Source organism: Perca flavescens, chromosome 6 (genome assembly GCF_004354835.1).
Source record: "Perca flavescens isolate YP-PL-M2 chromosome 6, PFLA_1.0, whole genome shotgun sequence".
Lineage (NCBI taxonomy): Eukaryota > Metazoa > Chordata > Actinopteri > Perciformes > Percidae > Perca > Perca flavescens.
The window spans coordinates 27,922,780-27,945,851 of record NC_041336.1 but is presented as its reverse complement, the minus strand read 5'-3'; the positions used below and the strand labels follow the sequence as shown (position 1 = coordinate 27,945,851).

The 23,072-nt window shown below is 39.6% G+C and overlaps 1 protein-coding gene across 4 annotated transcripts in view; it reads left to right on the top strand.

Annotated features, from left to right (window-relative positions):
- The window catches only part of ulk4 (unc-51 like kinase 4), a 94,466-nt gene that overhangs the window by 14,474 nt on the left and 56,920 nt on the right, over nucleotides 1-23,072 (top strand). For all 4 annotated transcript variants that reach the window (XM_028581190.1, XM_028581189.1, XM_028581187.1 and 1 more), the window contains exons 18-21: nucleotides 3,010-3,117; nucleotides 8,279-8,362; nucleotides 21,567-21,728; nucleotides 22,316-22,501. In XM_028581190.1, the coding sequence (XP_028436991.1) occupies nucleotides 3,010-3,117; nucleotides 8,279-8,362; nucleotides 21,567-21,728; nucleotides 22,316-22,501 (540 nt within the window). The remainder of the gene's footprint in view (nucleotides 1-3,009; nucleotides 3,118-8,278; nucleotides 8,363-21,566; nucleotides 21,729-22,315; nucleotides 22,502-23,072) is intronic.

Here is a 23,072-nt window from a genome sequence, read left to right as displayed (position 1 = left end):
AGAACAACACAGAAAATGTTGTAATGTATTTATTTGTTTAACGGGTCATAACAGAAACTGAGTACTCCAATTTGACAACTTTTTGATGATAAACAATTGAATGATGGACATTTCACTTATGCTATGTAAAAACTCAAAACTAGTATAGATGAATACACTTATGGTCAAAATATATAGCAGTATTGTGTCCTGGGGACTTCATTGAATTAGTTTGATTCATTAACAGAACTGTTTAACTTAATTTGCATGTATATTTGAGCCATGTTTTTGTTGTCTTGTTTTACCATTTGACATACATATCTGCTACAGGACACTTCAGAATATATATGCATTTGGCAAGGGTGGATGTGTCGACAACTCAGTACAAAGCTAGCATGTAATTTTAGAAAGTTAAGCAAAGCTGGGCGCTTAAAGATAAGAGAGTTACCTCTGACTGCAATGCTGCAATACTGCTTTCTATGTCAGTCTCTTCCCTCACCTCAGCAGAGATAAGCCGCCAACCTCTGTTTTCTTTCTTTACACATCTGTCCCAAGTGTAGACATACAGTAACTGCCCATGTGCACTATTTGTATGTGTTATATTTGTGTGTACTGTATGTGTGAGACTTCTGTGTGCTGTTTGGATGTCTTTTTATTCTCTGCGCCACTATATTAGTGTTGTTTATGCATGTTAATTAAGTGCATATGTTTATGTTTTAGTGTGTGCATTCATGTGCATTATTTGATCTGAGGGAGTGTTGATGCTGAGATAATGATAATGTGTTCCAGGAGGGAAAATAGTTTTGTGTGCGTGCGCATGCGTTTTGTTTGCTTTTCCACTCTGGCTCATTGCACAGGGGTGCCTTTCAGTACCCTCTGCCTCAGCAGCTGCATGACCTGTTTCAAACACACCCCAGAATCTCAGCTATCCACTCAGCCATTTATGTTATTAACAGGTGTAGCTCAGGAATGGAGTGAAGAAGGAGAAAGGATAGTAATAATGTGGGACAGAGGCAGAAAGCCAAAAGCAGTTTCTTATACAGTACATACCGTATCTACCATCACAAACTCGGTTAGTAGTGAAACAATATGGAATGAGTTATTATTTTATGTATAAATAAGTTTAATTTAGGTTAACAAAAATATTGGCTTCTGTCCTAGTCTAAAAGTGTATAGGCAATAATGTTCGCACCTAATCAGGATTCTGGTGGCAAACTGATAGTGTACCATGCTCATCGATGGCCCAGCAAGAGGATACACCACGGTTCTTGGGCAGAAATAAAAGGAATGGATAAGTCTTCTGGGAAAGGGGAAGATGAACATGACAAACAGACTGTTACCACTTCTCACCCTACAACGAGAAAGAGAGACAGAAGGTGAGAGACAGTGAATGCAAGCTAATGTGAGAGAAAGCTATAGGTGAGAGAGAGATTATGTGATACATAAGAAGGCAATTCAAAATAGAGCAGGAAGAGAAAAGACAAGAAGAATGAAAAACAATATAGGAAAGAGAAAACAGAGATGGAAATAGAAAGCATGTAGAGGGAGATAAAGAAGTGAGGCAGAACTTGCATCAGATCACAAAGGGGGAAAGATGGCAGTAATGCTAATGCCAGGAAGCAGCCAGCAAGCAAGGCTGTCTGCATATACATAACTATGTGTGTGAGTGTGGTGTGCATTCCTTACAAGTGCATATGATTGCAAGAATGTGTGTACCTAGTTATGTGTGTGCACATATTTAATGCTCTGAATACACGTATTTGTGTATAAATGCATTTGTGCGTGTGTCCCTTACATGTATTTTGGTGTGTGTGAATGAATTTTTAGTGGTTTTTCTCCCTCTTCTCCAACCATTTCTTTTCCCTATTTCCCTTTTCTCTGCATCTCTCTTTTCTTCGTTAATCTTTTTGTTTTATGCATTCCCTCTTCCTCTTTCTTTTCACTGTTGTTTCATTCTTCTTTTCTCACTCTACCCCCTGCTCCTCACTCTTTAACCTTTCTGTTTTGACCATTACCTCTCTTTAGTTTCTCTCATTTTTTGGTCAGATACAGAAAAGATTCATCCCCAAGAGTTTAATTTAAAGTAGTATATTCTGTATACAGAATGTCTTCAACCATTGAATCACAATGAGACTACGTTGTACTGTAGTTTGTGGTGATTTTATTACCTTTATTGTACTGTGTTGTGTTTTCATATGATCCTCCACTTTCAGGACAATCTGTAGGACAATCACAGACCTCACTAAATACACTGCATTAGTATTAGGTGCAAAGAAGTGAAAGACAGTCTTCCCAAGTTCAGTATTTACCTGAGTGGTAGTTAAAAAATATCTGAGATCTGGTTGGTGAGCAGTGGTTTTAAATGTGAAAAGAGAGTAATAGACGGCATATTTTTCAGGAGACGATTTTTACGAAGTAAAAACGATAAAATAAAGTTGAACTGCATCATGTTTTTATAAGGTAGAGCAAGCAGCATAGGAATAATGATATCTCCATAGTCAGGCACAGACATGATTTTTAGCACAGATATTTTATCTTTAGTTTCTGTGCCAGTTGCCCCACATCCTGTTTAAAAGTGAAACTTCTGTCTAGCCGAATGTCAAGGTATTTACAAGATGGCACAATTTCAATTTCAGTTCCATTCATTTTATGGATTGCAGGGAGATTCGAACTGGAATTTAGAGTTCTTGAGAATAAAACCAATTTTGTCTTGTTAATACTCAATACAAGCTTGAGATCAGGCTCATTTTGTTCAAATTTGTCTGAAGAGCGTTCAATTTGCCCCATTTCTCCAAATTCTGAGACTTCATATGAAGAAATAGGCTACTACCTTTGTGAAATTATATACATACTTGAAATAGTTAAATGCTATTGACACCATCTTAGAGAGCTGTAAATTTACATTTTCTTGGCATACATTTTAAATTTTATAGAGCATGAAATCTAGTTTTTTATTATTATGATTTATTTTATTTTATTTTGCAACAATAAAATAGTGCTGATGAAACTATGTCTCTTCTCTCTTTCCAGGCTGTGTCCACTTTGATAGACCTGTTGAGAGATAACCTGAAGAATAGTAAAATAAAGCAGTTCCTGCTGCCACCACTCGGGGAGATCCTCTACCTCATCGCCTCTCAGGTAGACTGCATCACAGAAGCCAATATGAAGAGTCATTTTTAAAGAGACAGAGAAACTGTAGTTGATTGATCTAAAGAAACATTTTAATGGATCCAAACACAAACTATATAAGCGAGGAATGGGTGCACATGTGCTCTTGCTTGCATACATACAAAGGGCACGGACTGCAGCCGTTCCATAGCTGACATGAATATTCTTTTTTTTTTACTTTTTAAGGTTATTTTTCTTTTGGTCGACAGGCTGTGACATCTGATAAAGGTGTCTGATCAGAATTCGGATACTTCTGTTATTTGGTATAAGTCTTTTATAAGTCTTATTAATTTCGTCTCTTCCGCCTGACTGTGGTTGGGAAGTTGGATACATGAAGACAAAAAAGAAAGAGGTACCAATCATTCACTGACTCACTCTTTGTACCAAATCTTTGGGAAAGTATCCCTGACTGTTTGACTTCTTGTTCTTAATCTAGTTCAGCATTAATGATAAATGACAACCTCCAATGTGATATCATGACTTGTGTAAACATACGCGTAAACATACACGCCATTTTCCAAGTTTCCTTTGCCAAGTGGCGTGTTATCTGTACGCATTTTGAGCTATCCGCGTGTATTTCTATGCTCTATACAGTGAACGGCAGTCTGCAACGTCACAGCGTAAACATACATGCCACTTTCTAAAGCCAAGTGGCGTTATCGCGAGGCTACAGTTGGGTTTAGGAAACGTCACACGCAGGTTGGGTTTAGGAAAAGAAGAACCAGTTGGGTTTAGGAAAAGAACAAACATGGAAAGGAAACCTCACACGCAGGACACGATCCCCGCTCTCCTGGGTGAAAGTCCTGTGTTTGACCCATCCTCCACCCTGAACAACCTCTCTATGCGGATTTTCGCCCTTTCATACTACTCGCTACGGCGTCAATTCACACGCAATCGCAAGGTAATGTAAGTCAATGGAGGCCAAACGGCGTTGATAAACACGCTAAAAAGCGAGTATGCGTCTTGATAACACGCCAACAATGGCATACGAGTTGGCGTGTCATACATACGCCACTTCATGAGATCAGTCTGCAACCTCAAACAATAGTAGGATGGCAAACTAAATTTGCTCACCTCTAGTTTGCTCTTCAAATAATGTGCAAACTGCACTTAAAACAAACTAACCCCTAACACTTGTTTATGTAGCATGGACCTTACACTTCTACGCTGTCAGGTTGCCCCCAAGAGATGGCTTTTAAAATATGAAAAATCATCTTTCTGAATGACTGCTTTCTGTTGAGTTTATGACTCAAAGTGAATCAAGCACAACCCTGATGCCAAATGCCCGAAAGATCAAAACACATTTTCTTATTACTTAAGCGAGAAAGACCAATCTTGAGTGAAGTGCATGGAGCTGAGTGCTGTCCTGTCATTAGGTAATGGAGTTTAAATTTACATGCTGAGTAAATTGAAGTTAAAGCGAATTGAACCCCAGCCCTGAAAATTACGAGTGAAGGAGTCCTCGTTTGACTTCATTAGAAAAGGTGAATCCAATTTATTTCTGGTTAACCTCGATCTAGCCAGGCAAGTCAATTAAGTGTAAGATTTTTGTTTACAAGACTGATTGATAACCTTCAAAAATCAATCGCCCCGCCTGATTACACTTATTACTCTCCTGACGCCATAGGGAATCTCATCAGTGTCCTCTAGAAGTTCTTAATGAATTGACTTCTCTGCTTCTTCAAGAGCTAGTGTTTTTCCATGGATGCCAGTGTGTTCTTAAACAATAATGCTATAATTAACGCCATAATTAATTGATTCCTGTACCTCCCCTTTAGAATTCAGGGTCAATTGTTGAACAGTACCTTAAAAGTGTAAATGTTTGTCAATAAATTACAGTAAGAAAATCAAAATCCAAAGCTAAATTAAAGAAAAGAAAAATTAACAAGACATTAAAAAACATCTTTTGTTCCAGCATAAATAGGGGCAGTGTTGTTTTTAATTCACTGTCACAGTTTTGTGGTGACAAAGTATACTTGATTTGAGTAATTCCACAATTGATGAATGGTATAATCGAATAAATGAGGATTAGATTGATGAGTGATAAAAGATGTACCTCAAGATATTGGTAACTGTTGTAAACCATGAAATATATTTGTACCTCAGGAGTAAAGCCAAAGCAGCTTTGTTTCACTTAATTAACCTTTAAAAGTTGAGGCTTCTCCTACTACAGAGAAACGACTGCGTAATTTTGTAACAAGAAGGCTAAACAACTGTGTTGCTTGTAGGTCTTTCCAAATCTGTAATACAATTATAACTTGTACATATAGTGGCAACTGAAGCACAGAAGAGCTCACATTACTGGTGATGGCTGTTATTTTTAGAATAGATAGTAGATGCTTTTACTTTTTTAGAAATATTTTCATGGACTCACCGCTTACTGTAATGTTGATAAGCTGCCAAAATGTGTCACTGGTAGAGCTCTTAAAACCACAGACAGTTATATACTGCTATGACCTACACACACACACGCACACACACACACACACACACACACACACACACACACACACACACACACACACACACACACACACACACACACACACACACACACACACACACACACACACACACACACACACACACACACACACAGGTATCTATAATCCCTAAACACTCTGGCTTGCTTTTTTTTTGGTGCCAATAATTTGCTGTAGTGCCTTCTAGGTTTTCTGTGTGTTAATTTAGTATTGGCACTTTAAAATAAACCCAGGAATGCTCAGTGACAATTTTATCTTTCGCTCTATTGTCAAGATTAGAGAGCTCTTAGTGCAAGCTTCTTTTGTTAAGCGATGGTAGTGATCAGTTAGAGGTTAGTAGTACCGGCTTCTTGTAAGACTAACTGCTTGTCTGCTTTGGTTTGAAGATTGGATTTAAAAAAAATCTTCAGCTGTTTGTTTGATAGCTCTAGAAACCCAGTAATTATTTAATTTGTGTTTTATGATTTCTGTGGTGGACTGGCAGGTTGGCTGTCTGGTGGGTTTTCTGGTCAGTGTCAATGATCAGCAGCATTGCTGCCTCTAATCTCAAGGTTAGATATAACTTAGATATGACCACAGAAACATGAACTTTTATTAGACTTTGGATTAATAATTTTAATGTTGAAACAAAACATGATCAGACTATATTCCCATATGTTAAGTACAGTTGGGTATTTTTCCTAAAATAGTACATGACCACAAATGACAACAAAAGGCTTACTGAAATAGTACATGACCACAGAAAACAGATTCAATTCTCTGAGGCATCATTTACAGCACATGATGTTGAAACCCTTCACTGAATGCAATAATAACAGTTCTTTGAACAGCATCAATACCTTCATTAAAACCATTTCTGATGAAAATCCCAAACACAGGATGTCAACTCATTCTGACAGGTGGAATCACCTTTTTTGTTTAATGGCAGGAGAAACAGTTTTATTTGAGAAATGTGGAATGGCTGTTTAAGTGTCCCCCAGGTAAAACCAGCCACTTTTCTCCTCTCCTGCAGCACCAGTCAATGACAATGATTAGCTCTAGCCTTCAGTGCTGTCTTTATCCTCAAGGTTAGATATAGCCTAAAGCCTAGCACAGTAGCAATGGAATGGGGCGTTGTTTTAACTAGTACAGTGCCTGTTGAAAATGTGCCTGTTGAAAATGTGCCTGTTTGGAACGGGCCGATTGTTCGGCCTGTGCTATTGCTGCTTGTAGAATTCTTCAAAACCAAATTTTACCCTTACAGAAGGACCCCAAACCACTTAATATGCACCTCCGCTGTATTGCCTACTACTGACTTACAGTGTAGTCTACGTCTACATCAGAGGAAGACATTGTACTACTGTATTTACCTGACAGAGAATGTTGCAGATTCAGAATGTATTCACAAAATATTACAATGAAAATGTGGAGTAATCGGACATTAGCCTCATGGACTCATGGCAGCGCGCTACCCACCTGGCCCGTTATGAGAGCCAATCAGCACATATCTGTGCTCATCAACCATCAGAGAGAGAGAGAGAGAGAGAGAGAGAGAGAGAGAGAGTGTGTGTGTGTGTGTGTGTGGGGGGCAGGGGGTGTTGTCTTGTGTCGTATGATCGTTAACAAATTTAACACTTCAGCTGAGATGTTATTTTCCATACAGGTTTACTGGCTTGACCATTAACGGTGAAGTAGGGGATTTGATTCTCGGGGTATTTTGGCGACAGTAATGTTATTAGTGTTGTTAGTTAGCAGTAGACTTTATTAACCCGACCCAGGGTGAGTCTGATGAAAAGTGCTGTGTCAGCCCGGTTCAACTCTGAGATTTTCTCACATTGCAGAAATAATCTCCGAGATTACGTTATGTTCTGCCTCTGTTTAGAAGTGGTGAATGTAGGCTACAGCTCACAGCAATTTAATACTATAGTGTCTGGCTTTTGTTTGATATTTATTGTTGGCAAATGGCTTTTTTTTTAGTTTCTACCTCTTATGTAAAACTGAGAAAGATGATAACAGTAAGTAGACAAACACGACAAATGAAATAAAACATTGTGTATAATGGTCACACATAAGGGATGTTAATAATTAACCGTTATCCAACAATAAGAATTTTGGCTGATTAATACTATCAGTTAAACAGTTAAAAACAATATTATTAAAACAGAAATATAAAGTAATACAAAAAAAAGTTTTTGGCATTGCAAAAGAGACATAGGCTATGCAATCTACTTATTTAACAGCTAGTTAACTTGTTAATACTAACTTTGCACTACAGTTACATTGGCCTAGTATGCCAGGGTTGACTATCGGTCAGAAAAAAAATTCTAAATTAGCTTTCCTATCACTTATGTTTCTAAGTAAAATCAATATTGAAGAATTTTTTTTTTTTACAAATAACAATTTGAATAGTTATGAAAGCATGCTCAAGCATAGACATGGTAACCAAGTAATCAAGATGTCATGGCTCCTCTTGCTCCCTTCTACCCTCCCCTACTTGGTCTTTTCTTGCCCTTTCCCTTACTCCTCTCCACTTGCATCTCCTCCATGTTATCTCTCTGCCTTTCTCTAACTCCCACCCTACTCCTCCACTGCCCCCCACCCCCTTTTGTACCCCATCCTCCTCTATCCTCTCACCCTTTCTCACTGACTTTTCTATGTCTCTCTATCAGGAGGAGAAGAGAGGCTCCCCAGAGGGACTGTGGTTCGTTCCCACTGCCGCCTACACTGGCTTAATGAGGAGCCTGCGGGAAGGGGTGAGTGTCTCTGTGTATGTCTGCGTGTGTCTGTTTTTGTGCCTGTGTAGCTGTGACTAAGTCTCTCTCACTGTGTGTGCCTGCAAGTGTGTGTGTGCGCGAATGTGTGGCAGGGGATCCCTGTGAACAGTAATGATGAGGCAGCTGTGGGGGCCTAAAGCGTTGTTTGCCAGCTGCAAGTCAAGGGCATGCAGAGCAGTCACACACACACACACACACACACACACACACACACACACACACATACACACGCACACTCTTACCTGCATTAAACACAACCCTTTACTGCTCAGCAGCCTGACCTCAGCAGCAATTAGGACCCTCCAGAAACACACATACAGTAGATGGAGCAGAAATACAGCCAGAAAAATATAGATAGCTTTTTCCTTTTTGCTGGCTTTCTTTTTTCTCCTCTCTATCTCCTCTCTTTTTCTATTTAATTATGCTTCCCCTCTCATATTAGCCTGTCATAAAAAAGAAACATGAGATATTATGACTTTTGGTATAATAGTTTGACAAAATGACATGTATGTCTCCAATGATAAAGCGGTGTTCTAAAATATGTTAAGAAATAGAGGTAATGTATCAATGTTGGCATCATGCTACTGACAATTAGAGATTAACCTGGGTCTTTTTTTTTGGTTTGGACCCTGTACTTCTTAACTTCAGCAATAAGTGCCTGTATTTTGTCCTTTAAGGAAGGTTTGGTAATGTTGAAAAGCTAGCAAGATTTGAAAGCAGCGTGTCCTCGGGGCTCCGTCTAACCCCTTCCCCTGCCCTCCGGGCTCCGACCCACACACAGACATGCACGAGCATCGCTGCGTCTCTGCTTCAGAGCACACTAGAGAAAGGACTGCAATTTTACTTCATGTCTCATTCACCGGTAAGCAAACCTAATATTATCAGACAGATTGTTTAAAGCAAACATGTTAGCAATGCTGTGACACCGCGCATTGAGCTCAGGCTTGTACACGGGAGGGGTAGAGTATGTGCAGCGGGGCACAGAAGCATTTCATTGGTTCTTTCAAAGCGGACCGCAAGGCAGTGCCTGTGTGGTCACGCAATGAGAGTGGGCAGTGAGAGTAGCGTATGAGTGCAGTGTGATGAAAAGCGAGAGGAAAAAGAGATAGCAAAGACAATGTAAAGTGAGATAAAAGTGAACAATAAAACCTCAAGCTTGAGCTTCTCAAGACACAGTTGCTTTATACTGACGTTAAAGTGAAGGACGTTACCCCCGAAAAAAACATTGGCTTAAACCTTACAACATATGTTGCACCAGTGTGTTTCCATTTCAGCTCAATGTGAGAGTCTGTACTGCATTTTTTGCAGCACCGTCATTTACAGTCGCGCTGCTTTCTCTCCTCTCCTTTGATCTATTTCACAGACAGTTCAGAAAGCTCTATTGTCAATAAAGTAAAAAAAAAAACTTTACCGACAACTCCATACCCTCCGATTGGTAGGCATTTTACAAGATTGCAGCAGCTACAGATGATGGATCTTTTTCGCTACTTTTTCAGAGCCCATAAGCCTAGCACAGTAGCAATGGAATGGGTCATTGTTTTAATGAAAAGATACTTAGACATAGAAATAAGAATGTAAGACTGGTATGAAAAATATATAGCATATTTTGTCAGGAAAAGAAGTACAAATTTTCGTCATGAAGTTATTTATTGCTTTCAGGGTGTAAAGACCATTTCAAACAATATATAAAAAAGTGTATATTGAGAATAGTTACCAACCCTGCCTTTAATTCATTGTAACTGGATGAAATTTAGGGTTTAAACATTGGCTTGTTTTTGTATCAAATTGTGTACAGCAGAGTGCTGTTACTGTCTTCTCTGTAGGGATGGCCATTGCTGCTGAATAAGTAGAATTGTGGTTGGGGGTGAGACTGATAAATATAGTGAACAGGTGAGAGAAACGGATGGATGGATTGATATTGTTTTGTCTTTCAGAAGTAGAAGGGGTCTTACTGTGGTGGCCTGCTATAGCAGAATGAATATAGATAAAACTCTGCACAGTTGTCAGTTAGTACCTACTGTTGCTTCATTACCACTGGTGGGGGGAGGGGGGGTAGATGAACAGAGGACGGGTGTGTGACAAGAACAGGGAGAGGGGTTGAGGGGAGGAGAGAGGTTGACTTATTTATCATTATTGAGTTGAGCTGTGAGAGTAGAACGTGTACACACGCACACACACACACACACACACACACACACACACACACACACACACACACACACACACACACACACTCCCTTAGGGACCAGACACTCATCCCCAGACCCATCCTGCCTCCCTCTCTTTCCCTTTCCCCCTCCTTTCCCCTTCCTCTCTCCATCCTGTCTCTCCTCCTCCCTCTCCCTGACTGGCTGGGTTTCCCGTGGATGCACAAGTATATTTGCTTTTATATTACAGCAGTCTAAATAGTCTAACTTTGTCTCATGGGCATTCCATCTCCTGGAGTTAACAAGGTGGTTACACTATACTATAGCTTACTATACTTCCACAGACAGTCATATATTTGCACTGTTGAGATTAGGGGTGGGACAAAATATAAATATGGCAATACGTTGTTGTTATTCGTGCAATACGATAATCTATACTATGGCGCCAAATATCAACATTTTAATTAATAAAATAAGGCGCTCTAAATAAATTTCCCTGCTTCCAGCATCGCTACTTTATCACAATTTCTGTATTGTGATATTATTGGTATGGTTAGCCATGTATCGCATCATGAGGTACCCTGTGATACCCACCCCAAGATGAGATATATTATTATTATTTCTAATGCAGAAATGCCTTATATTTGTGAAACATTTTAAGAATACAGTATCATGCAGTTTAAAAAAACAATTATATTCGAGTTGAGGCAATACCCCGATTTCTCAAACGCCAAGTAAACACCTTAATCCGGTTAAGTTCTCATAACCCTAACAGCCCTCAGCGTCAGCAAGTATCACGTGATATCAGGTCTTGTGATGTAACGGATTGCTTCACAGCACTGCACACATACAGGAACCGGCTAGCTATAAGAACAAGGTAGCAATGGAGTTTTTCACACTATTGTCATGTTTGAGCCGGCAAAAAAGAAACAGAAAGCTAGGAAAGCATTGTCGGAAGAACAGAGAAAGAGGAAACGGCAGACTAACCGAGCGAGGAGTCAGACACAATCTTCAATTATTTACAATCCCGTAATTGTCTCCATCTGTTGAAAATGCTTTTAGTTGTTTTTCGTTTAATTTTTTTTCTGTAATGGCCCTGCCACAGTATCAGCCATAACTACAACAGCTAACTTCTAAAATGACATTAAAATACAATAAGTCCTATATAAATAAATCTCCTGCTTCTTTTTACCGGGCTCAGCTGGATAGATACGCTAACACAGGCTTTTCTGGTGTTACAAAGAAATCTATGGCCCTTCAGAATGTGTTACTGTAGCACCATCTACCTGCCGCAAATCATTCTGTGACTTTGCGGGAAAAATCGGACCCGGGCAGAGGCCTTAATAAAAACTATATAAAAATAGTGTTCTTTTCACTGTTAGTCTCGTTTGCTGTTACAGGTCATTTAAGACCATTGTATGAATAATGACAGACCTTCAGAAACATTTAAAAAGTTACATATAGTCACTTTACGTTTAAAAGAGGTTTACGTTTGAAAATTTCTAATGTGACTTGGGATGGAGTTCCACCCACTAGCCCTAACTATAAAAGCTGTTTGAGTAAATGCACTTTATGGAGTCGCCTCTCGCTGCACTCCGTATGGATCTGTAAACAGTTGGTGTTGTCCTAACAAACTGGCTCAATACAGGAGGAGCTAGTCCATGTAAGGTTTTGTACATAATACAGAGATCTGTATATGTAATCATATTTTCCCAACTTAAAACTTAAAAGGTTTTTTTTTTTTAAATATGGCAATGATGATGGTGTAAGGATTTCTTATGAAGAACCTTAAGAGTTTGTTTGTATAGGGAGTGTAGTGGTTTGAGAGAAGTTTTGCTTGCTTGTGTCCAGGTTGTCAAACAATAAGTGATACATCATCAGATGGAAAATTACAGAAACATGTTTCAGAAACATTTAACAGTTACATATAGTTGTGAGACAGGAGTCAATTATATAATATGTCTCTTGAATAAATAAAATAAATGAATCTTCCAGTTAGCGACCTGCAACTTGGCAGGGTATTGTGGCATTTTCCCTCTAGCTAGCGTGTTTAGCTTGCCAACTACAGTACCTCAAGCACTTGCCCTGCAACAAGTCACTATGTGGCCAAGCTTCCAGCACTATGGATGTGTGAATTAATTTCTTTGTGCCACTTTCTGCTCTGAGTGGGCACTCACTCATCAGACACAAACAGCTGTGATAAGCCTCCGAAGGGCCAACTAATGCATTCTGCCTCCTTTTGCGTTTCCCTTAGCCATGAGGGCAAAACAGGAGAAAATCTAAATTTGACAATGAAATTTGTGTCAAATTTCAGTGACTACACATTCGTTACTGGAAGATTTCAGTAGCAACACACATGTTTATTGAGTTTTCACTGGTTAAAGAATCCATGACTGTCTTAAAGCTATAGTGTGTAGTTTCTGCCGCCCCCATGAGTAATTCTAAGTAATTACAACAAAGCTGTCGGCGCGTCCACATGATACAAGCCTTCCGTGCAACTGTAAAATATCTGTTAGGTACCTTGTCAGTGTCTGAATCATTTTCTGGCTCTTCCATCTTCTTCATCTTCCTCTCTTGACTACAGTGGCCGAGACGGTTCAACAGAAATTCAAACGCTACAACACAAATACAAAAGCCACAACACAAATGCAAAAGCTACAACACAAATGCAAAAGCAACAACGGAAGTGACAGTTTTATGCAGTGGTGTCAGCTGAAAAAATAAAGAGCATTTCCAAATAGTTCCAAATCTCCAAAGTCTATAAACGGTGCCCTTGGCTTTGTAAACTGTGCCCACCTAGTTATAAACTGTGGGTATGGATGCCCTCGGATTACGTTTTTATTTTTTACACAGCAGCGAATGGAGTGGACCATTCTGCTAACCGTGTTCCCAGGGATTAAAGCTTTTATTTTTCTAATTTGACAATATAACTTGTGACACCACAATGGTTAAGGTCCTAAGGGGTATGACTGTAGGTAGTTCTAATTGGTTTTGTAAGGCTAGCTGGCACTTTTGCCCTAGCAATGGTAAACATTCATAGCCTCGTGAGACCGTCCTGATCTCGCGAGCTCCAGTTTTCCACTCGCAGATCAGTCTGGCATCTTGAGGCAGAGAAAATTTGGAGCCGTTAGCCAAACGACCGGGCCAATCAGCGTTGGTTTTGAGGTGGGTTAGGTGGTGATAGACAGATGGTTTATCCAATCAGCTAACCAGTATTTTCAGACAGCGGTAGCCCTAATTCTGTTAGCCGCTCGCTAATGCTTTTTTTCTCTTGGATCCTTCTTTTGGAATATGGTCCGGGAACCTGAAATGGTGACTTTTATTCCTAAATTCTCGTTACACAAACGGCAAATCTCCTTTACCAACATGTTGCTTGCATGCTGAGCTAACGAGCTATGCTTTGCCTGCAGCAGCAGGGGAGGGCTTGTGGTTGTATTTTCATACGCTTTGTGGATCTGATTGGTTGATTTGGCCCGTCTATCACCAACATAGGTGATAAACAGATGGTTCATCCAATCAGCTAACCAGTATTTCCGCCCCTTCCCAAAAGTTCTCCAACGGAAAGTTCCCAGATGGATATGCCGAGCAAATGCGAAGCAATCCATCTGGTGGAGTCAGGTTAAAACATTCAGGTAGTGGGATAAATGAACGAAAAAAGATTGTGGTCAGTCTGAACGTAGACTAATAGGTCTGGGTTCTTTTGGAGGGCTGAAACGGACCAAGTGTGAAAATGCCCTCAGAATGTTTTTGTTTACACATGTGAAGTCTACTCATAGAAATAAAATTGAAAATCCATTTTTTATTTCTATGGGTCTACTGTAGGTTTGGCAGCCATTTTATTATGCTTCTCTTTCTTGACTTATCCATATAGTACATCCCAATATGACAGGCTGCTTGATAGCTCTTTCTCACAGCTGACATTTTGACTTTCCATCACAGGTGTAACTATCTGCACAATAAGGGCACTGCAGTTACTGTTCCTATTATGGTTGGCTGTTGTCTACTGAATTGGCATATGACAGTGTCTACAGTGAAACATCACAATGAACAATGCCATCTCCCATTGGCCCAACCCTAGTTCTTATTTTCATTTTCTTCAATGTAACTTATTATTGACTTTAGTCTTACCCTATACTGTAGGTGGAATTAAAAAGAAGGCATAAATGTTTTCTAAACATTTAGAAGTTTCTAGAAAGTTTTTAATGTTACAAACAAACTTAACATTATGTGTTGGATGAAATCATATAATTAATTAATTTTAGTTTTATGTTACACTTTATTTAGAAGTGATTGTATTAAATGTCTGTGGATCAGACCGAGGTGAAGAGGTGACAGAGCCAGTAGGAAGAGAGAACATGAGGGACTCAGGCTGGGATTTGCCTGGATAATCCAGCCATGGGTTATACAGCGTTGGACATCTGGTCAGAAAGACAACCGAGATAGAGTTGCTCATCTCTGACAGCAAAAGAGGAGCATGCCAGAGAGACAGAGAGACAGAGAGGGAGAGGGGAATAGACGGATACTTTTTTTTTCAAATTATGTCAAATAGGTTGACAAATAGCCCAAGGCCTAAGACTGCTCATACTGCCAATCCCATTGAGACCCAACACCCCAATGTGTGGCTCTAATGTTTTTATTTGCTAGTCCAACAAAAGAAATCAATGTCAATCTATTTAAACAGATCTTTTAAGCAGATTTTACACAGAACAAAAAAAAGAAAGAAACGTTATACACTGGTGCTGTGTATTATAAAAAGGCATAGTGAGAGCATGTTTTTCACAGCTTAGCAGACACAAACCAATGTGGCATTGTTTGGTTTATTTGAAAATATATACATTTCTTTGGTAAAATATGAGAGGGAGCAGGAATTATTATAACACTGACATATTGCTTTGATCATTTTAGTGTTATAGCAGTCATAGCAGTACTTTACATAGTGTTGCGGTGCTAAATGGCCACTTGGACCGAACCTGTTTTTTCATGTATTTTAATTCTGTTTTTCTAAATATGTATTTAAAAGGCTTAGTAATGTATCACACTCAAATTAGTTTGCTCTCAAATAGCACATGAGTATAAATAAAACAATAAATATGTTTTGAACACCGAGGCGGTGTGTTTCTCATATAGCGTTGTCTGGACTCTGGAGAAGGACATTGTCTACCAATGTGCTAAATGTAAATCCAGTGCCACGCGAGGTTTATTGCATGACAGCATGGAGATACAGCGCCTAGTCACCGTCTAATGTGCTCCAGGCAGTGTGATTTTGATGCGGCTTCTGACCCCCTGGATCACCCCAGCCCCCACTGCTGCTGTTGAGAGTTTTCCTGATTTACAAGCAAAGCACTGGAAAGAGGGATAGCGATCGTTGTAGTAGAAGAAGGGGTCGACTGGGGGGGGCACAGTGCCAAAGCAAGCATGGTGGTTTTATCAGTAAAGGGGGCGGATAGTGGGGGATTGCAAGGAGTGACAGAGGAGGAGAAAGGAGGATCAGTACAGTGGGAGAGGAAGAGGAGATGGCGGGGAATCAGAGAGAGAAAGGGAGGGAGTTGTACTTGGATAGGGGGAGTGGATGGCATGGAGTGAAAGGCAGGTTTCCAGGCCAGACTTAAGCTGCAGGAAATTATTTATGAGTCTGAACAAGATGATGCTTCTGCTGTCTATGATGGAACGTGTGTGTGTGTGTGTGTGTGTGTGTGTGTGTGTGTGTGTGTGTGTGTGTGTGTGTGTGTGTGTGTGTGTGTGTGTGTGTGTGTGTGTGTGTGTGTGTGTGTGTGTGTGTGTGTGTGTGTGTGCGTGCGCATGCAGCAGAAATAATGTGTGAACAGTATTACAGTGATAGAAGCCAGGGGGCAGAAGGCAGAAATCCCCCTTACACACACAGAGCAGTGGTGAGCCTATTAATGATTAATCACTATCTTCCACAAGGGAGAGGAGAACAGAGGGGGACTCTCTAAGACAGTCATGAGTCCTACCCTTGTGTTTCTAAACATAAGATGACCACTCCATGTGGGCCCACGCACACACACACACACACACACACACACACACACACACACACACACACACACACACACACGCGCGCGCATGGCCTGTGTACAATCCATTGTATAATATAATCATATACTGTTACTGTGTTGTATTGATTTGCACAAAAAACGAGAGTCCTTGATGCAAAGAAAAATGACGGAAAGATGATGACTAATAACACTGTGCGTTTGTGTACTTGCCTGTCTACCTGCCTGTTTTTCCTCTTTTTTTTTTCTTTGCCTGTCCTTTTTCCTATGCCAGATTGTCTTTCTGTACTGCATTTTGTCTCTCTTTACCTACCCATCTCTCTGTTTCTTTATCTATTTCTCTCCTTATTTTCTGGTTTGCTGGTTTGCCTGTTATTTTACATGTGCTTGTCTGTTTGTCTGTCTGCTGGTCTGTCTTCTTTCCCGTTTGTCTATTTGCACCTCTACTTGTTGCTCTTTTGTTTGCTATTTTATGTCTCTTCCTCTTCCTTCGCGCCCCACTGCCTGTCTATTAGCCTGTTAATCAGACAGTCTGTCTCTCTCTTTGAGTGTGGCTATTAGGGGTGTTAGATGTTCTGTGCGAGGCTGATAGATGGTGCCTGTGTCTTTGCCATAGGGGCTCATTCAAAACCAGGTGCACTGGCTTCTAAAGGACTTTAATTACAGAGGGAAACCACATCAGACATGTGAACACGTGCACTTGTGCACACAGGCATACACACAAATCCTGCATCAAGTCATGTGATGTAGTTTTTGTGATGTGATCTCTTTCTACTTGAGACTCAGAGGCCAGGTGCAAACATGTTTGGATATAAAACTAATCTACTGATTGACACTTAAAGACAGGATTTTATGGTTCCATATCTGCCAAGCCTTTTAACTCTTTTCATCTGAAATTAGGTTTTTCCAACTTTTTTTTTAGCCAGGGGTTCAAAGTGCGTAAATCTTACCTGTCAGTCCTGAGCTACAAAATAAGGGAGATTTTTTTTTATTCAAACCAGTTGCCAGGAAGCCAGTCAGTCCTGTTGAAACCTGACGAAAAAGATGGAAATCCTGTTTAAACTGGATACACCAGTAATATATATAATAACTTTTTTTCAGCAATTGCCACGTTCACATCCAGAAAACCCGAAATTGAAGAATATGTGTTTTGCCTGAGTATTATATCTATCTTTAATGTTCTTAAATTAGGATAGGTACCTTCTCAGAAATCCTGTTTGAAGTGAGGATTTACGAGAGTCTGTATGTCATTTAGTTAGATCTGCCCCATGCCACCCCTGGAAGGCTGAACTTAATGCTCTAAATCTACCAAATGTTAGTCTCTTACTGATTTTATAAAATCTATACCAGTCATCCACGGGATGCAGAGTAGGAGAAGCAGTTGAGTCAGAGAAACATTTCTAATCTTTGAGGTAACTAATATATGAATTGTCCAAACGTTTTCTGCAAGACAGTTATAGGATGTCCTAATATGATTTTGCATTTAATATACACTACAATACTTATTGAGCATTTTAGTTCAATGACCATCAAGTGATTTCTTCAGTTACTGTTAATGTATTGTTACATTTACCATTATGCATTTCTGAATAATTCTTTCAGTTAATTCAAACCACTTGAATCTGATTTACTCTTTTGAATGAAATGCCTTGACAACTATTGGATGGATTACCATGAAATTTGGAACAAATATTCAAGGTCCCAAAAGGGATAAATCGTTATAATTTTGTGACCCCTGACAAAAAATGAACTGTGATTGAATAATTCCGAATTACAGATCTGTCATCATTTACGTTCAAACTTGGCAAGACTTAGCGAAGTCTTGTGTGCAAAGAAAAAAAAATGTTGATGACCTTGTAGCCGAGTTATCGGTCGTTTTAATTTCTTTAAAGTTGACATTCTGGAGATGTGAGGTTTAAGTAGGACACTGAGTATAATTTAATAAGTGTGTTTCTCGGATGAACTTTTGTCTCATACTGGGAAAAATGATAATGAGAAAAACTTACTCTTTTCTCTATCTCCTGCATTTCCCTCTCTGCATCATAATGATGGACTTTATTGCATGAGCTACTTGAGAGATATCCTTACATATCTCTCACTGCTTCTCTCTCTCCCCCTCCACCTCCCCTTTCTCTTTCTCTTTCTGTGTAGTTCCTGGCAGTGCTACAGTCTATTAAACACACACACAGGGGGCTCCCCCGTGGACTCATTAGTGAGCTGGCCCGCATGGCCTGGGGAATGCTGGAACAGACCATTCTACTGGTTCCCACAGGGGTGCCAGAGGATTCATTATGTTGTCATGCTACGTAGTCCCTTGGTGTTGAATACACAATGTGATGTCTTATATTGGATTAATAGGTGGGTAATTGTAGCTCTCAGTTATGATTAGAGTTCCCATGTGGTGGGATAGACTGTTAAATAACTGGATCACATTGATGCATTGTTATATTATGTCAGAGGTACAGTACTTGCCTCCAAAAGAGAATCAATTTTTTTCTCAATTCTAAAATATTCACTTTGTTTTAGACACAGGTTTTCTGCAGGGCAGTAGGTACATTATTTAGCTGTTATTGCATAGTACATATGTTAAAGGAACACGCCGACTTATTGGGAATTTAGCTTATTCACCAAGTTAGATAAATCCATACATACCCTTCTCATCTCCGTGCATGCTGTAACGCTGCCTGACGCACCCACCGGTATCTTAGCCTAGCACAGAACATGCAGGTGAATGGTTCCAGTAATCCTACTGCTCCGAATTGTGACAAAATAACGCCAACATGTTCCTATTTACATGTTGTGATTTGTAGAGTCACAGCGTGTACAAAAAACAACGTAACATGAGACACAGCCATCTTCTAACCATAAACAAACCTGGAACTATATTCTCAGACAGGCTTGCTGCGAGCAAATCACTCCGCCCAAGTACTATATTCTTCTGCCTGAGAATATAGTTCCCGGTTTGTTTTACGGTTAGAAGATGGCTGTGTCTCATGTTACGTTGTTTTTGTACACGCTGTGACTCTACAAATCACAACATGTAAATAGGAACATGTTGGCGTTATTTTGTCACTTATTCTGCGCAGTAGGATTGCTGGAACCATTCACCTTCATGTTCTGTGCTGGCCTGATGCCGCTGGAACCTTCAGACAGCCTTACAGCATGCACGGAGATGAGAAGGGTATGTATCAACTTGTCTAACTCTGGTGGTTACGGTGAATAAGCTAAATTCCCAGTAAGTCGTGCCTTAAAGTTCCTTTAAGGCAAATGGGATTGAAGTAAATATTTTTGTGAAATTGAAAATGTGGTGTAAATGATAAAAACACAGGGCTTAACACCTGGACTGACAATCTTTTCTTTCTTACGCACAGCAGCTATAGTCAGTGTGAATCTATTATGATAGATTCTATACGAACTGCTGTTCATCCATATACTGAGTTGAGGATTGGGGATAATACGAAACATGGCAGTTTATTTAACCATATTTCTTCCAAACTATGACTGTTTAAGACATACTAAGCACACATTTGGATGGCAGAAAAATGGATTATGCCAAAGGTTGTCACCATTTGGTGCATTGTAGATGACATGAATTCAAGATGACCACAGCTGCAGTTGTGTGATAAGAAACAAACTAAAAACTTTGTGCAGCTTAAAGTAAGTGAATTTGATATTAAAAGATGGAGTAGTATCACTATAATCGGTGGATTTTATCGTAAGTCACTCATTTCGTAAATGTTGTGGATTGCATATATACTCGATGTGTGGACAGTCAACGCAGCTTTGTGTTGAAAATGCAAAAATTAAGTAATGCAATAATGTCATTGTCTGTCACCTGCACCACTTTTCAGAATTACCATGATAAATTGCCACGATGAAATTAATGTTTCAGCTGTTATTATGAACATTGCCTCAAAATATAGTTAACTGTGTTTTATGAATAGACTCTATTATATCTCATATCTAGGGAGAGTAACATATAAGTGATGTAACACAGTGAAACACAATAATAACCTGACAGAGGCAATCACTTCTGTTCTACTTCCTGTCTTTCTCCACAATGACTTTACTAGAAAAACTCATTTCCTTAGCCACAGATTGCATTAGCCTGGCCCCATTGTCTGAACACAAACAACTATTCTATACTCAGGCAAAGGTGTGTGGGCACATACAATATACACATAAGCATGCACACACAAACACTTGCACACTAACACATACACACAGACACACGCAACCTCTCGTTTTTGTATTGAGGTGATGTTAAGAGCTAATCTAATTGTCAGTTTGTGATTGAGTTAGTTCTTTGTTTATTTCTGGCTTTTGGTGTATGACATTTTACTGTAATTGGGTTTTGAGTTTGTAACTTAACAATGAACCAGAAAATGTGTTGCTCACAATGGCATTATATTTTATACAAAGAAAAAAATCCTTTCTTGGACATAACCACTATGGTATTCTCTGCTGTCAGAATGCATGTGCGCATACACACGCAAGTATGAAAGCAAATGTTTCCATATATTAGTACAAATAATAAAATAACCTAGAGACCTACAGTATGTCTAGTGTTGCTAATATTTGTACTGGTCCTGTGGGTGAAGACAAGGGGCTTTTCAGCACATACTGTGTACAACATTATGTTCTTTCAGTCTGTGTTATATCTATGCATATTGAGTTTGCTAAGGAGGATTATTGGGGTCAATGTCATAGTGTAGGTGTTGAGGACTTTGGATTCAAGCTGTAAGGCTTTTGACCAACTCATTGTCCTAAATCCTCTTACAGGATGGTTCTTAAAGGGACTCCATTAACATGTGTTCAAGGTTCTACCAGGAAAACAGGATTTTCAATTTTCAAATAGTTTGAATATATTTGGTAGGCAAAAATTGTAAGTGTGCATGGACAGTGCTCTTGCTGAATCATTGCAGTTTATAATATATGATATAATTGTTAATATTGCCTGGTTGGTAATTGTTCCACAGTGGATTTATGTGATTCAAAGGTGTTTGTGTGTTTGTCTGACAGGATGATTCCATAGTTCATCACATGGCTGCAAAAGCCATAGAGAACATCTCCACTGCTGTCTCTGCCCCCTCCCACCACCTGGTTACCACGGAGATAGGCTCCGCCCTGTGGTACCTGTTCACTCACTCCACTGTGGAGACTGTCCGAGTCACTGCCATCTCTGTAAGTTTGCATGCATGAAAAAAACACACTTATACTGTACACACCGACATGTATGCGTGACTGTGGACAAATATGTATATATAAACATATGCAAATACTAACATCTCTTTGGAAGCTACAAACACAAAATGATATCAAACACACATTATAAAATCTGCCTTTCCTGGCCTTCTAATGCTAAATGACAACAAATTTATTTTCTTTAGCTTTACCCAACTAATATCTAGATGTGCTACATGCTATATATTAACTTAACCCTCATGCAGCATTTGATATCCTAAATCCCCCATTGTCAGTCTGTAACCATATTAACTTCTTTGTTAAGGTGCAGTGGGTGAAGTTACAAATCCATTTGTAGTTTATTTGTAGTTTATTTGTCATAAAAATTCAATAAAGTTGAATCTAATCTAATCTAAATTCCATGTTACGTACCATTGAACACTTGCTTAATGCACTAACAACTTAAAATCAGGGACGTCATGTGCAACATGACATCACAACGGAATGGGAACACTATCCATGAATGACATACATTAATTACCTCAGTGTGTACATGTGTATTTATTTGTCTTTCTCTATGTCTCCAGGCTCTTTCAAGGCTAACCCGGGTGGCCCCAGCAGTGTTCTTGGCAGTGATTGACACCTGTGGCCCTGTGGCCATCTTGGAGGGCGTGGGTGGAGCAGGGGCCAGGGTCCAGCAGCACCTCCTCACTGCTATGGCCACTGCCCTACTCACCTCACGCATCCAAACACACCGCGTCACACAGAGCAAGGTATATGTATACTCTTATGCACACCTGCAGAAGAATGTAAGAAAATATTGCAAAATGTCAAATGCAAATATATACATATCGGACATATGGACCAAGGCATGAAAACACAACATGAGAAACAAATTCAACTAGCCTTCAATTCTCTCTCTCTCTCTCTCTCTCTCTCTCTCTCTCTCTCTCTCTCTCTCTTCCTTACAGTTCATGAAGTAATGCTGAACAGTGTGTGAACTAATTTGTGATGAATTATTAATTCATTTTTCATAAGACAGCCCATCAAGTGTGTATACAAAGTGCTAATCTTGGTAAGGCAGAGGGGCTAAAATTGATTTGAAGGTTTTTAACTTGGAGTCTAGCATTGGTAATTGACTCTGAACTGAATTTATTTGCATTGAGCATTTCCAATTTAGCACAGCATACAAACTTAGTACTTCAACTCTGCTCTAATTATACACTGATATGCATTCACCCCCTACCCCCTGTCTCCCTCCTCTGTCTCTCTCCCCTGGCACATAGACAGACAGTGCAAGTTTGTTTACACAGATCTCTGTATGTGTGTGTGTGTGTACGCTAA